At 38.7% G+C, this 13728-nt stretch overlaps 2 protein-coding genes across 2 annotated transcripts; both read left to right on the forward strand.

Moving 5' to 3' along the window:
- Window positions 1-98: 98 nt before the first annotated feature.
- LOC148729655 (adenosine receptor A3-like) lies at window positions 99-2115 on the forward strand. The gene has a single exon (XM_088762765.1). It carries the CDS (start codon window positions 674-676, stop codon window positions 1562-1564), a length of 891 nt encoding a protein of 296 aa, XP_088618891.1. The 5' UTR covers window positions 99-673; the 3' UTR covers window positions 1565-2115.
- Window positions 2021-13398, forward strand: LOC148729656 (ribosome quality control complex subunit NEMF-like). The gene is made up of 22 exons (XM_088763073.1): window positions 2021-2047; window positions 2110-2244; window positions 5785-5945; window positions 6477-6570; window positions 6692-6753; window positions 6963-7026; window positions 7106-7194; window positions 7495-7598; window positions 7956-8323; window positions 8520-8683; window positions 8783-8870; window positions 9257-9294; window positions 9584-9680; window positions 9882-9956; window positions 10417-10494; window positions 10925-11351; window positions 11448-11485; window positions 11835-11873; window positions 12258-12364; window positions 12661-12704; window positions 12959-13038; window positions 13239-13398. The coding sequence occupies exons 1-22, from the start codon at window positions 2021-2023 to the stop codon at window positions 13314-13316; spliced, it is 2457 nt and encodes an 818-aa protein (XP_088619199.1). The 3' UTR covers window positions 13317-13398.
- Window positions 13399-13728: the final 330 nt, after the last annotated feature.

A 13728-nucleotide genomic window follows, 5' to 3' on the forward strand; every position in this document is an offset into this window, starting at 1 on the left:
CATTTCTGTGGTCGCAGGGACCAAAATTTAGTCCCTGCGACTGGTCGCATGAAACATATGTTTGTCCCTTCGTGGGAACTGTTTGTGCGACCAGTCCCTACGACTAAACGGTAAATAAGCCAATCATGGGTCAGTATGATCCGTGACTTCCGGTATTTGTAAACATTGCAGTTTCTATGAATTTTCCCTGAATTCTAGATTTCTACAACTGAAGAATAAAAAACTATTTCTAGTTTTGTAAATATATACAGATGTCTTGATACACTTTCGATGTGTATCAAATGGGAAACGTGAAATGAATTGGCGAACGTTGTTTCGGCGGCTTAAACATCGACCATATGGGCCACAGGTACATAACAGGAAAGTAGCTATTTATCTGTACAGTGAATAACGTCGGAAGAACACGGATAAAAAAGCACTTCAGCAGGAGCACGCGTGTTTTTCGATTTCCTCGTTGGCACCGGACGAAGCTGTCAAATGCATCAACTTATTCATAAGTCTCTGGTTTCCAACTACTTATTAATCCTGGCTTTTGCCAGAATTTATCATGAAGCTTTTCTAAGTAACTCTCCATTAATTCACGATGAAGCATGTTTGTCTCATGAAATCCATTTCTTCTGAGCGTACTCGGTGAACTTGCTGACAAATCAGCCTCCTGACTACCAGATATAGAATGGGGAAAAGCGAAAGCCCGTATTACTCATCTTGTGTCACTAATTCCGTGTTGAACTCCTTCTTTTGCTACACATCCATTATGTTGAACATTTTGACGATCCATGCGATGAGGAAGACGTCAGCATTGCCAAAGACTTTGAAAACATTGCTGCTGAGTCTCGCTGTTTCTGACCTTGGTGTTGGTTTGCTGGTGAAACCTGTTTATGTTGCAAGGCTGATTACTTGCGCTACTAGTGGAAACTATATCTACCCCGAGCTAAATATATTTACCTACATCAGTGACTTTTTTTCGAGTTTATTCTTGTGTGCGTCACTGTTCGGTGTTACTGCTTTGAGCACAGACAGATTTCTGGCCATTCATCTTTATCTCAGATATCAAGAACTTGTGACTCACAAGCGTGTTGTTGCTGCAGTGTTGATGATATGGACGTTTAGTTTCTTGTTTTCGTTGCTGTTAGTGCTGGATTATTTCTCGCTCAAATACGCTGGAAAAACCGTACTCACCGTTACTTTTTGTTGTTGTATTATTTGTACAACAATCATTTACTTTAAAATATATTTAGCGGTGAGGCGCCACAGAAACGTAATCCAAGCGTTGCAACTAACACACGGGGGTGGAACGACAGTGAACGCGGCCAGGTTGAGGAAGTCGGCTAACAGTACCTTCTACATATACCTCGTGTTTTTGTTGTGTTATTTACCCTGGTACTGTGTTTATATTTGGAGTTTTTCTTCCGTTAAACAAATCACCAGATTTCGTACTAGTGTTATTTATACGTTAACGCTTTTGTTTTTCAATTCGTCTCTAAACCCTGTGGTATACTGCTGGAAAATGAGACGCATTCGGCAATCTATCATTTGCATTCTTCGAAATATATTTCGTCGTTAAAACTGAAGAAACTTTTAAGGTAGCTATATAACAACCGAGCACTTCGGAGGCAATCTTCAAGTATTATGAATAGTTCGCAACGAAAGTAAACGAATGTGTTTTGCACAGTAGAGAATCTGTAAGTCCTTGTAGTTTGCTGACAGGTCATATGTAAATGTAGACCTATATTTGTATTCAATTTGTCAGCTTAGACAGCTTAAGTTAATTGAAGTTATAACATGCAGATGTAATGTTTTTCTACCTCTTTCTCGTCGGAAGCAAAGGGTAATTTTCTTATTACATGTATTGGTTTTAAAACAGAAGTACGAATACTACATTAGAGACTCCTAGTCGCTTATGTTACAGGAACCGGAGTTAAGCGTCGGCCTGATGGGCCACGTGGCTCATAAACAGACTATGAATGCTATATATTAGGAGCTACTAGCTTTGTTTATAAAAACATAAATTACCGTAATGATGTCTTTGGCACGCTTGAACACAAAAGTAAAAACTTCTTATGATAATCAACAAATCTGAATCGAATGGACTTTAAACCTAAACATTAGATTGAAACCACTGAGACAAGCGCTACCGTCAAAACAACAAAAACAAAAGCAATAACCAAGAGGAATTTCGCAACGAGTGAAACGTCCAAAATAAGCCCACGCCGAGTGAGGGAAAGATGGAATGTCGAGGAAAAGGTACATTTTACTTTAGATGTTCTCTCACATTTAGAACTTTAAGCCTCTCCTCAAACAGCCAAAAACAACTCCCTCACCTTCTGCCCTTCATACTCAGATATGTAAATTTGTTTTGTGTTGTATTTAAAAGCCTTTTGATGTTTAAAGCTGTCTCTTGAAGCGAGGTTTTTTTTAAGAGGGCTAGGGTTTCAGGGCTTTCTCAGAAGAGGATCTCCTCGCGGAATTGATTATACGCCGAAGTATCCTTTTATCGACATTAAAAATCGTGATCCTCTAAAGAATTCTCTGGTTTTAAGAAATTTATCGGGTAATCCCAAAATATTCGAGAGCTCAAAATAAAAACCTGTTTCACCTAACGGTGGTCTCTTTTGTTCTCCTCCGCACCAATGTTTCGGTCATGTTTGTTTGTTTGTTTTTTGTTTTTTTTTTCAATCGATTCGCCTTTTCGGTCGTTTCGTTTCAGTGGTATCGCCACTAAATTTTCTCCGATTCTTATTGGTTTAAATTGATCACGTGACGCGATAGTGTTCATCCGTGGAGAGATACTGTCAGCCCATAGTGCACTCTATTGTTTAATTAGATTTGCAGTGATGGAGCCGATCAGATTGTAGCGTTTGTGTTGGTGCGCTGGTCAGTAGCTGAAGTTAGATGTTGCGTCAGCCCTCAAGTTATATGCTCTGACGAACTGTTAACGCCAGAGGTTCCATTTTTTTGGTCGCAGTTTATTTACCTTTATCAACAAGGAACATTTAATGATGGTGGTGTGTCGTCTCGCTCTACAGTTTATTATCGTTACTTGAGTTTCAACTGACATTTGTACAACACGGAGATATTGAATAATCAAACTACATGGGGTTTTTTCATTTCTTCTGAAAAATCAGAATTTTGAGATGATTAACACAATTTCATGATGGAATATAATACGAAGTTTTTTTATTGGCTGTGTTTTTTTTTTTTTTTTTTAATCCAGTGACGCATGGTGTTGGTAATACCATTTTTTTTTAATGCTTATGTACAGAAGGGAGGACTAACACAGGTTTTAATTCTAAATTGTTGAAATGACGGCGATGGGACATTTTGTTGTTGTCATTACGAATGATGCGTTTTCCGACCTCTTATGTCAAGATTAATTTATTATCACTTTCACCCAATGACAATAATTTTAACGTCAGGATCTCATCTTTTTGTGTATTTTTGTGTGGAAACGTGGGGGCGGGAGTGCATTTTCCGGTTTTTCGTTACTCAAAGGAAATATTTGCAAAGTAGCGATGATCTTTGCCTGTTGACGACGTTCATTGTCTTTTTTATTGGATCCCTGACGAACTTTTAGGCAGGACAGCGCTTGCGAGTAACACCGGTGTCATTAAACGGAAATGGAAACGTAAAACCGCTGATCAACCAAATATTTACAGGGAATAAGAAGATGATGCCATTTTTTTTCTAAATTTAAGAGTAAGGGCTGAGTATTTTCTTCCAGTTGCCGACCAGGAAACTAAATGAAAGCTCGTAATATCCCAGTTCTGAATTTGGACAAAAAAAAATTGCTATCTCGACGTCGTATTTATTTATTTATGTATTTATTCCCTTGTTCTTACCAACTTAAACAATTGGTAACTTCGTCAAAAGCGAAATTCAATAGGTAATAAAGATGAGATTACGTTTTGATCTTTTTTACGTTGCATTCATTAGTCCATGACAGTTACCCGCAGTTTGTTTACTTTTTCTGATAAAATAGACTTTATAAAGTGGTTCATGCAATTCAAGAGTTAGAGTCTCCTTGAAGATCGGAGTCTATGAAGCGCACAGTCTCACTGCTTTTAGCAGCAGAACGCCCGACCTCAACTTAAGTCACAGTTCTACAATGGCAGATACAAAAGAAGAGTTTTATTCGTCTCTCATAGTTAACGCTGTATTGAACGTTGTCTCCTCTTTCGCGGCTGTAACGTTGAACCTTTTAACAATCCATGCGATGAGGAAAACTTCGTCCTTACCGGAGACTTTGAAAACATTACTGTTAAGTCTTACTGTTTCTGATCTTGGTGTTGGCTTGCTGGTGCAGCCGTTTTACGTTGAAGAGCTACTTGCGCTTTTGCTGCAAAACGATCTTGCGTCCAGTGTGCGGAAATCTATGGATTTTATAGTTAGATTGATTTTGTATGCTTCTTTGTTCAGTGTAACGGCTGTAGGTGTAGACAGGTTCCTAGCCGTCCATCTTCATCTGAGATATCAGGAACTTGTAGCTCACAAACGAACCGTTGCAGGTGTCTTGCTGATATGGGTGTTCAGTGCATTGCTTTCAGTGATGAGGATCATTTGGGTGCACATGGGAATCGTGGTCGGTTTCATTCTGGGTTTTTGCTTTGTTTCTCTGACTGTGGCGAATTGCAGAATTTATTTCGTGGTGGTGCGCCTTACAAACCAAATTCGCCCGTTACAAGTACAACAAGTTTCACAAGATGATGAAAAATTAGTAAATGATGTAAAGCAAAGGAAAACTGCAGTTAATACTTCTTACGTCCTCATTTTGTTTTTGTTTTGTTACCTGCCCCACTATTGCAGTTTCGTTGCGTCTGTTTTCATTCGTGGATCAAATGTCACATTAGAGCTATTTCTTATGTACACTTGTTCACTGCTGCATCTCAATTCATCCCTAAATCCTGTTATCTATTGTTGGAAGATGAGACAAGTTCGAAAGGGCATCGCAGAAATTCTGCGAAACATGTTGCTCCGTTGAAACTGAGCCTCTAGTTTATGTCAACTGCATGAAAACAGCTTTGTCAGAATCCATGTCAGTTATTTAAGAGAGATCTTTCATAATCAAGAGTAAAAATAAACTGTAAAAATTAAAAATTTAATTAAAAGAATAATGAGCAAAATGAAAGACACGATTTTGTAAATTTATTGTGATTAAAGCCATTGTGTAATTTATTGACCCGTTTTGAATTTTTCTCCAAGGCGCCTCTTTCCTTCACAATTAAAGTTTCAGCTTAACCATTGAGTATTAAATAAAAGAAAAGTGTCCTGGCAAGAAAGATCGTGGTTTTCCCGTTGTAAGATTAGCAATGCAACTCAACGCTCGAATTTCTTCTTTTCTCGTTACCGGTATGAAATGTTTGTAAAATTTTACCTGCCTTTTATCATCTTATCAAGATGTTTCCCCCCCCCCCCCAAAAAAAAAAAAAATTGTTTCCCAATAAAATCTTTAGCCTAAACGAGGAATGTTGAAGTTGTAATGTGTCACGAAGGACTATATTATCTGTCAGGGTAACCTACAGTTTATATCCGTCCCTACGTTTCAACTGACACCCGAAGATTCCGGAGGAAATGAACTATGGACGTGTTTTTTATTTTGTTTTAAAGTGGGACATCATGTTTTTAAAAGTACAAGCTACATCAAATTTTAACCGTATGTGGAAATTACGTCAAAGTACAACTCGTATTTGGAAATGACGTCAGTAGTGACTACATCGCGAAAATGAAAACATGTTAACCAAAGTGCAAAACTACAACTTTTTAAAGATGATTTCTTATATGTTTTAGGTGGATAAAGCAATCCTGATCGTGAACAGCGCCATAGCAAACCAGATTGATTGGTCTGAAATCAACAACATTGTGAAAGAGGCACAGTCACAAGGAGACCCTGTGGCATGTGCTATTGGTGCACTAAAACTGGAAACTAATCATATCACCATGCACCTCAGGTCTGATATCTTTTTTTAGGCATCTTTCAGTAGGCTCCTAACCAAATGTTTAGATCGCTAGCATTTTTGAGTGCCTAAGTGGGATTCTTAGACCTGGTTGCTGAAAGTCATCTGATTTCTCTTCCTTTAGTTTGGATCTTTAGGTGTTTGATCCATTAAAATTACTTTTGATTGATTGCTACGCCCCACAGGCTTTTGTGCCATAGACACAGCTTAGCGTCAAGAAGTCACCATTTCAAAACTTTATTATTGCACTGGTTTTAGGTATCCACTGTTCTACCCATCTCTGTATCTCCTTTAAATTGCGTAGGTTACATTTCGTCCTCGTTGTTACCCCCTTTGGCTTTGCACAGGAATGTCTCTCGTTACCTTTATTTCATGAGGACAGCAAAAGAAAAAGGAGACCTTGTCTCGCAGAGGCAACCCCAAAAATCTTGGCGAAGGATTTCTAGAAACTTTTTCTCTTTTCAAAAACCGAGTTTGCTTGCTTTGTGAATATGATTACATACATTTTGCGACATTATTCTGTAGGAATCCGTACGACTCTTCAGAATCAGACCCTGATTCAGATGAAGAAGAAGAAGATGATGAAAGTACAAAAAAGAAAAGGAAGAAAAAAACCAAGGTATGTCTCTGACTGCTGTGCACTGTGCTTTCTCGACACGCAAAATTTTTCTCATAGTTCTGCAACCCCCAGTGCTCCTTCGTGAAGTTAGTTATGCATGTACACTTTCTCCATCTTGCAGGGCTCTAAATTTACTAAAATTGACATCAACTTGGCTTTATCTGCATATGCCAATGCACGAAGGTACGGCAAGTTATGTACTGAGAATATTTCTATTTGTTTACGACCATTCCTGGCGGCTCATGTAGAAGGGAAAATGATTTCATTCCTTAACGGATTTTAGTCGCTGTTCTGATATGATGGTGTCTTAAAGACCTTTTTGTCCTGTATGTAATCTCTTTGTGGTATCCCCAGTTTTGCAGTAGAACTTATCCTCACTCTTATCGTCGCAGCTTTTATGACAAGAAGAAATTTTCTTCCAAAAAGGAACAGAAGACAATTGATGCATCGGAAAAGGTTAGTTACCCAGTGTCGCAGGTTGTTGGTTGCTTAATTTGCAAATCCCCATGATAAATCTAACTGTTATTAACCGCAGGCGTTAAAATCAGCGGAGCGAAAAACGAAGGAAACCTTGAAAGAAGTTGAGACTACAACAAGAATTAAGAAAGCTCGGAAAACATATTGGTAAGAATGAAAGCAGCTTTGAAGTAGTTTGTCATAACAGTCAATCAGCGTTTACTTTTCCTTCAACGTTTTACAGCAAGAGTTATCCACAATTTAGGCCGGCCATACACACCACCATTCTGATAAGCAGACGAGTTGTAAGAAGCGTGAATTAGATAACTTGAGCCGAAGTGAGCCTTGATGAATGTAGAAGACAGAGAGGGAATAATATGTTGAAGAATGTGTTATTAGTGATGCAGATAACATGAATATATATCTCCTGGGATGGGAATTAAATGAATATTTCGTTTGTTTTTTTAGGTTTGAGAAGTTTCTTTGGTTTATCAGTTCTGAGAATTACCTGGTAATTGGTGGCCGAGACCAACAGCAGAACGAACTTGTGGTCAAAAGACATCTAGAACAAGGTCTGTTGTGGCTCACTTTGCATTCTATTTCTACACTGTTTTAGGAACTTGTCAACTTCCCAAGTTTTTCTTACGAATGTCGCCAGTCACGTGTTTGCCCGCGGTCAAAGTTGGTCAAGACAGTTCTCGAGAGTGCACCTGGTGAATGCTTACGTGCTTCTCTGCGCTTCTCAGCGCTTCTCAGCGCTTCTCAGCTTGTTTCTCATTTCTCGAGGTTAGCAGTGGTTACATTTTTCAGCTCTTGACTCTGAGGTACAGCAGGAGCTTGTATCCCGTGCTCGGTCACTGGCTATATGTTTTGGGGCCAGTTACATGTTTCTGTGTCATGTATCATTATCACATATCTTTTCTCCTCAGGAGACGTGTACGTTCACGCAGATCTCCATGGTGCAACAAGTGTTGTAGTAAAGAACCCTACGGGTCAGCCCGTCCCGCCAAAGACCCTAAATGAAGCCGGTTGCATGGCGGTGTCCTACAGTGCTGCGTGGGAGGCACGGATTGTGACCTCAGCCTGGTGGGTGCATCATTCGCAGGTGTCCAAGACGGCACCCACAGGAGAGTACCTTACCACAGGAAGCTTCATGATTAGGGGCAAAAAGAACTTCTTGCCGCCATGTTACCTCATGATGGGCTTTGGTTTTTTGTTTAAACTGGATGAAACGTCCATCGAGAATCACTTGAACGAGAGAAAAGTCAGAGCTGTGGAGGATACTGAAATAGTAGAGGTAAGGTCCGAGAGATTTTCAACGGTGCTTGATTTCCCAGCAACCGTGTTTTGTTTGTTTTTTGTTTTGTTTTGATTACTAGCTAATGAGAGCTTTACATTATAACACAGACTGTTTACACAGTAACGTTTGCATTTTTTCCACCCAAATATATCGGGAAACGATCCAATGATATAACACTTTGAACTTGACATAGGATGCTGAAGGAGAGGAAGAGCTGAGCATTCCAAGTGACGAAGGCGAGGCAGAAAATCCACCGAATTCTGTTGTCGAAGGGGCAGCTACTCTAGAAGACGATGATGAAGAAGACAGCTTGTTTCCTGATACAAGCATCGATATACAGCTTACGAAGGAGGGAAAGTAAGTTTTGTTTGTATTTTTAATAGATTAATTTTCAATGGCAATGTTTAAGTCTATTGTTTAACTCTAAATTTATCGTGCTTTTATCTTCGTTTCTAGAGTACACCTTCAGCGAGGTACAAGCAGAAGCAATAGCCGAAGAGATAGTGAAGAAGGAGAAAGTGTTGATCCTGAGGAAACCAAACAAGTATCTTGAGAATTTGAGATGTCATTCCTCGCCCTTGCATTTCATGAATAGCAAAATGCAAGAAAGCGCAAGTTATAGCCGAGTTTCAGTTTGCCAGTTTTCGTGATCTTATCAAGAAACTGCCTATCGTATCAAAAACTTCATCAGGAAATAGATTGGCTTTCCTTTCCATACCTTTATAGCTGGTCCAGAAAACTTGCTTCACTTCCTCAACCAATCAGATGAAAGAAAAAAAAAAACGCGCGTCACCTGGTCACTCACTTTTTCTAGCGCTTGAGATCAGTGGCCTGAACTTACTCTGGTTTTTGCTATAGTTTTTGTTTTAGTTTTCAAGCACTCGAGCGATCGAAACGTCGCCTAATATTCCTCATTATTTTTCTTTTCAGCCCGCAAACAAACAGCGTCTATCAGCGAAACAGAGGAGGTAATAATTAGCCATGATCCTGCGCATGTAAATCTTGACTCTCACTTAATGACACGCTGCAGTGAGCACAAATCTGTATTATGAATGAAGTGCAGCCACTTGTCACTTGTCTTCTGATTTACGCGGCGACTGTTTTATAAAATTAAGGTGTATTCACTTTTCTTTCAAAAGGGAAGGTGCAATACCAAGCTACTTTGTGCTCAATATTGATCTTACATTGGCATATTTTTTTATTGCGAGACCAAGGTACACCACAGATTTTTAATGATTACAATCGAATTTATCTTAAAGAGAATCGAAAGAAGAAGGTCAGACAAGGTGAAGACGGCTCTTTGCAGGCGAATGAGGAGGAGCAAGAAACAGAGGAAGGAGAAGAATATGACCAGGTACGTTTGCATTCTGCTTTTAATGGTGATGTCGAAAATGAGCCCTTGTCAATCCTCTTCATTAGCCTATGTTTTAATTCATGGTAGGGGATTCAACAAAATATCAGAGCATTTATATCTGCTCGACCTCGCATTTCGCTTTGAAAGTATTTTGGGAAACAGCTTCTAATATCTTCTGATCCTTAAAAATATTATCGACAGAAATCTCAACAAAACCATCACCAAAAACAAAAACAAAAACAGCAACAGCAGCAGCCACCTAAGAGAGGACAAAAGGTTTGACACACTTTTTTCAACCCTGTTAGACTGTTAATATCGGCGAGGAGAAGTGAATATTTAGTTGATTATTTATGTCACAGAGAAAGTTTAAGATTCACTTTCTTTGACTGAGCATGATAGTAGATTTAAGTGGTTAGAATGAATTCATTCTAGTTCCGCTCGTTCATTTTAAACAACAGACATTAAATATGGACCACTCTGTGCAGCGTGATAAATAATGAACATTAAGGATTTTAATAACAATTCACAGACTTGGAAGCTAACGAATGATTTTCCAGCGTGACCGGCCTGAAATTAGCGACAAAAAATTGGATATTTCAAGTCTACACCCTTTTGTTATCTAAATGAACGGGAGCGATATAAAAACAAATCTAAGGAATTACCCGTGTTAATTAAGGTCTGTCAGAAGAATTTAGTGGCTTTGCTTAAAGCAATTTATACTTTTTTCACTTTTCAGACCAAACTTAGGAAAATAAAAGAGAAATACGGCGAACAGGATGAAGAGGAACGACAAATGAAAATGGAGATTTTAGCGGTAATGATTTTTAGCATGTAAAAAGTATCGAATTTATCCTACCCTTGCGTAATCTGTAAAGGGTGAAATGAGTCTGGATCGGAACGAGGTTCACTGGCAAGGCTGCATCAAAATGAGGTTTGACTTGCATACCTGCTACAGCTTGTAGTGTTTTCTGTGGCCTCAAGTAACTGCAAGTCTATTACAACTCTCATGGATAGAATGAGAATTCTTCAAAGGTACTCCCAAATATAACGTCTTGATTCCTGGACAGTTTGGTGATTGCAATGAACAGTGGATGATGGAGAAACATTGCGCGTAAACCGACCCGAGACATTTTGACATGAATTATGGTGAGCTAATGCACCACGGCCGTTTCCCAATACTTCAGATGTATGATAATTTTTTTATTTTTTCCTCTTAAACAATGCTGGTTTTTTTCCTCTTATAGTCTGCTGGGCCTTCGAAAGAAAGCAAAGCTGATAAGAGGAAAAGAGACAAGAAGGCGGGTAAAGGAAGTTGCGTCAACAGGCCAGCCAGCGGTAAACCAGGGAAAAGGGAAACCCAGACAAGCAAAGACCAATACTCAAATCAAAATAATCTGTCTGCAACAGGAGGCGGTAAAAACCAAGATCAGGACAACAGCTTCCAGTCCAGGCAAGATTTGGAAGAAAACAAAGGCAAAAAAACAAACTTTACAAATCAAAACTCAAGCGTCTATCAGGATAAAGGCGATAGAGAAGGTAACGATATTGACAGTAAAGAGACAGCGACTGGTTTGATGAACTCTTCTGATAGACAAGCTGGTGAAACGAGCAGTTTGGAACTAGTCAGTGTAGAAGACAATTCTCTCAAAGAGGGTGCTCCAAAAGATGAAGGTACAACAATCATTTTTTTATGAATTTTTTTTTTTATGTAATTAACCGTAAAATACCGAAAGTAATGAAGTGTAAGTCAGCTTTTTCTATTTTCAGATGCGAAATATGGGAATTCTGAGAAAGAAAAAGACATTGTAAGTAGACAGTTCGGCTGTGCTATATACTTTTCAGTATTTTGTAAATACTTCAAACCTTATCAAACTTTACAGCCTTAGCGAGATTAACAGTCAGAGGTCGTGAACAAAATGCCATGCGCACTTGAAAAGTGACATGACACCCTGTTTGGTGATTATAAATTACACATTTTACGACAATGTAAAGAAGAAACTCATTTATTAATTTGTTTATATTTATATTTGTAGCGTATTTGTTGCGTTTCACTCACTTATTTGTTTTCTTTATGTTTTAATAAATCCCAGGCAGTACTTCTTTTCTCGTTACTTCGCGAGTTAATATGAATTGTTTTTTTTTTCTTTCCTTCAGGCTGTATCAGATGACGAAGCAGAAGACGAAGCACCGAAAGTACGCAATGAAATAATTTCAATTGAGATTTTTTGGAGGTTTTTTTTTTTTAAAAAACGATTCTCAAAATTCTAACCATCCCAGCTCATAACTTGGTTTATTCTTTGCCTGTTTCATTTTAGTAATGTGCTGTTATTGCTCGATAATAGTTGGTTTGAGCATGACGGTTTCACAGCAACTTGCGGCAAAAGTCAACTCCGATTTTACTTACAAGCGTGATTTATGGTTCACCATTTCAGAATAACCGCAAAAAATATTTTGATCACAGCCAATCCGAATATTTTGAGTTAAGCAAGATTGTGAGAAACTCAAACTCTGCCGATTACCGTTGACTTCATGCTTGGGTAACTTTTCTAATTTTCGGCGTTTTTCGTTGCTTTGCAGGAAGCTGTATCGCTGCTTGATTCTCTTACAGGTTGTCCGCTGTCTGAAGATTTACTGCTGTTTGCAATTCCTGTGTGTGCTCCATACGGTGCGGTACAAAACTACAAGTAAGACAGCGGTTTTCTTTTTTCTATTCTTTTTTTCTTTAAGTTTCTAAGACACCCTAAGCTCAAGTTGTTTGGGTGATAGATCAGCCCTGACCAGAGTCTATCTTTCTGTATCAGAAGGGCTGTGGAAAAGTTATCTTTTATAGTAAGAAAACATCCTGGTATGCTCCTGAATAAAATATGACGATCGAAAAGCCCCCTCCTCCCCCGCCCCCCCCCCCCCCGCCCCCATCTAATTCTCAGATAAGAGATGTGTGTGTGTTTTATTTGTCTTTTCTTTTCCGTTTCGTCGACAGGTTTAAAGTGAAACTTACTCCAGGTACAGCTCGCCGAGGAAAAGGTTAGAAAAACTGTACGGATTTTCTTCCCAAAATATTCTGCTGATGCTCAGTTCTAAATTTTCTATGAATTTTCTCTGAATTTACTTGGCCAACTCGGATTTGAATTTACTCGGTGAGGGAGTTCTATTAAGTAATTTGTAACACAAGTTTATAAGAATTTTTAGGCGACAAAATCGAGAATGATACATTTCACCTCGTCCTGTGATTCGTGTAAAACAAATATAAATTTAGCAGGTTTTGTTTCCTTCCTTAGCTGCCAAGACGGCGTTGGGCACTTTTCTGTTTTCCAAAGAAGCTTCCCAGCGAGAGAAAGATTTAATTAAAAGTCTCAAGGTAAAAATTTCAAAGCTCGGGATACTTTAGTAGGTAGATGAAGCAGTCAACGATGTTATTGAACTTTAAGTAATTCATCACATTATTTGCATTCTAAGCGTCAATCGCACTTCACAGCTTTTGTGCAAACCATCCCTGACAGTGCTTCTCCTTTTTTTCTTTTTTTTTAAATTTTCACTAGTTTTCCACTCTATTTCTAGGACAACGATCTTTCGCGTTACATTCCAGGAAAAGTGAAAGTTTCAGCACCAAACCTTCAAAAAAAGAAGAAGAAATGATCTGTAACATTGCAAGAATTACTGTGGAGATTCCTTTTTATCCAAAGAAATAGTGTTAATAAACCGCAACGTGGTTAATCGACTACACGTCAAATACGTTTTTCTTCGTTGATTATGATTATTATTATTATTAATTATTTTTGTAGTGTCCAAGTCTTTTTCTAATGGTCAGCTTACTTCTTGTAATTTATTTTACATAATCCATTTTAATCGTCAAATATTTCTGTGCGCACATGACTGATGTAGGCCCGTCAGGTAACCTATATAGTTCTGGGAAATTTCTGGTAAGGACTGCATCTTGGGTTCGATATGATGAGTCTCCTATCCTTTGATGATCCACTCAAGACGGAAAGAACGTTCGACTGACTCGGCGGAATAATTGTGACCCAGGCAGTCAACGTTTTGACGGCAA

Source organism: Stylophora pistillata, chromosome 6, assembly GCF_964205215.1.
Source record: "Stylophora pistillata chromosome 6, jaStyPist1.2, whole genome shotgun sequence".
Classification (NCBI taxonomy): domain Eukaryota; kingdom Metazoa; phylum Cnidaria; class Anthozoa; order Scleractinia; family Pocilloporidae; genus Stylophora; species Stylophora pistillata.